The following is a 949-nucleotide window of genomic DNA, read 5'->3' as shown; positions in this document are numbered from 1 at the left end:
GGAATTAGATATAGATTGGCTGGTTGATTTGATTTGATTATTGCGTTTTGAGTTCTAGAACAGTCCTTCTTAGACCATCTCCAACAATAGAGCCACCATCAAAGTTCTAAATCAATTTTTTAAGTGAAAATAATTAAATTAAAAATTTTAGATACTTGTTTTATTTTGGCCCCTCCAATGATAGAACCAATTAAAGGTTCTAAATTTCAAAAATTTAAAAATTTGTAATAAGAGATTTGATTACTTGCATCACACTCTACAATAAAAAAAACTTATAATTATTGAATTACATAGAATTTAAATTAACTTGACATAAAAACATATAACATAGATTGAAAAATCATAAATAAAACTAAACGATTAATAGTTATTTTGCCTTGTACCAAATTTACGCCATATATGCTCAACCAAATCATTTTTCAATTGTTCATGTATGTTGCGATCACGAAGTCGAGTTCGAATTGCCATCAAATTGCCAGTATTTGAAGGCATATCTGTAGAATACATGAAATCGACATGAGAACTTCTGCTTGATTCTACTTGTGCGAATTCTGATACATCAAATTGAGTGTACCCATCTCGTTCGTCTTCCACTATCATATTGTGTAATATGATACATGCTCTCATAATCTTTCCGATTTTTACCTTATCCCAAATAAGAGCTGGGTTTTTAACAATGGCAAATCGAGCTTGCAATACTCCAAAAGCACGCTCGACATCTTTACGGACAGATTCTTGTAGTGTAGCAAATAAGGATGCTTTCGGAGTTTGTGGAAGTGAAATTGATTGGATAAAAGTTGACCATTTCGGATAAATACCATCGGTAAGATAGTAAGCCAAATGATATTCGTGTCCGTTGACAAAGAAATTCACTTTTGGAGCTCGGCCTTGTAATATATTATCAAAAACCGGTGACTTATCAAGAACATTGATATCGTTTGAGGTACCT

The 949-nt window shown here is 32.1% G+C and overlaps 1 protein-coding gene across 1 annotated transcript in view; it reads right to left on the bottom strand.

The window, feature by feature from the left end:
• Window positions 1-360: 360 nt before the first annotated feature.
• LOC106338428 overlaps window positions 361-949 on the bottom strand; it is a 1,316-nt gene continuing 727 nt past the window's right edge. Inside the window, exon 2 of the mRNA XM_013777408.1 lies at window positions 361-943. Within this exon, the coding sequence (XP_013632862.1) occupies window positions 361-943 (583 nt within the window). The remainder of the gene's footprint in view (window positions 944-949) is intronic.

Source organism: Brassica oleracea, chromosome C4 (genome assembly GCF_000695525.1).
Source record: "Brassica oleracea var. oleracea cultivar TO1000 chromosome C4, BOL, whole genome shotgun sequence".
NCBI classification, from domain to species: domain Eukaryota; kingdom Viridiplantae; phylum Streptophyta; class Magnoliopsida; order Brassicales; family Brassicaceae; genus Brassica; species Brassica oleracea.
This window is presented reverse-complemented; position numbering and strand designations above follow the sequence as displayed.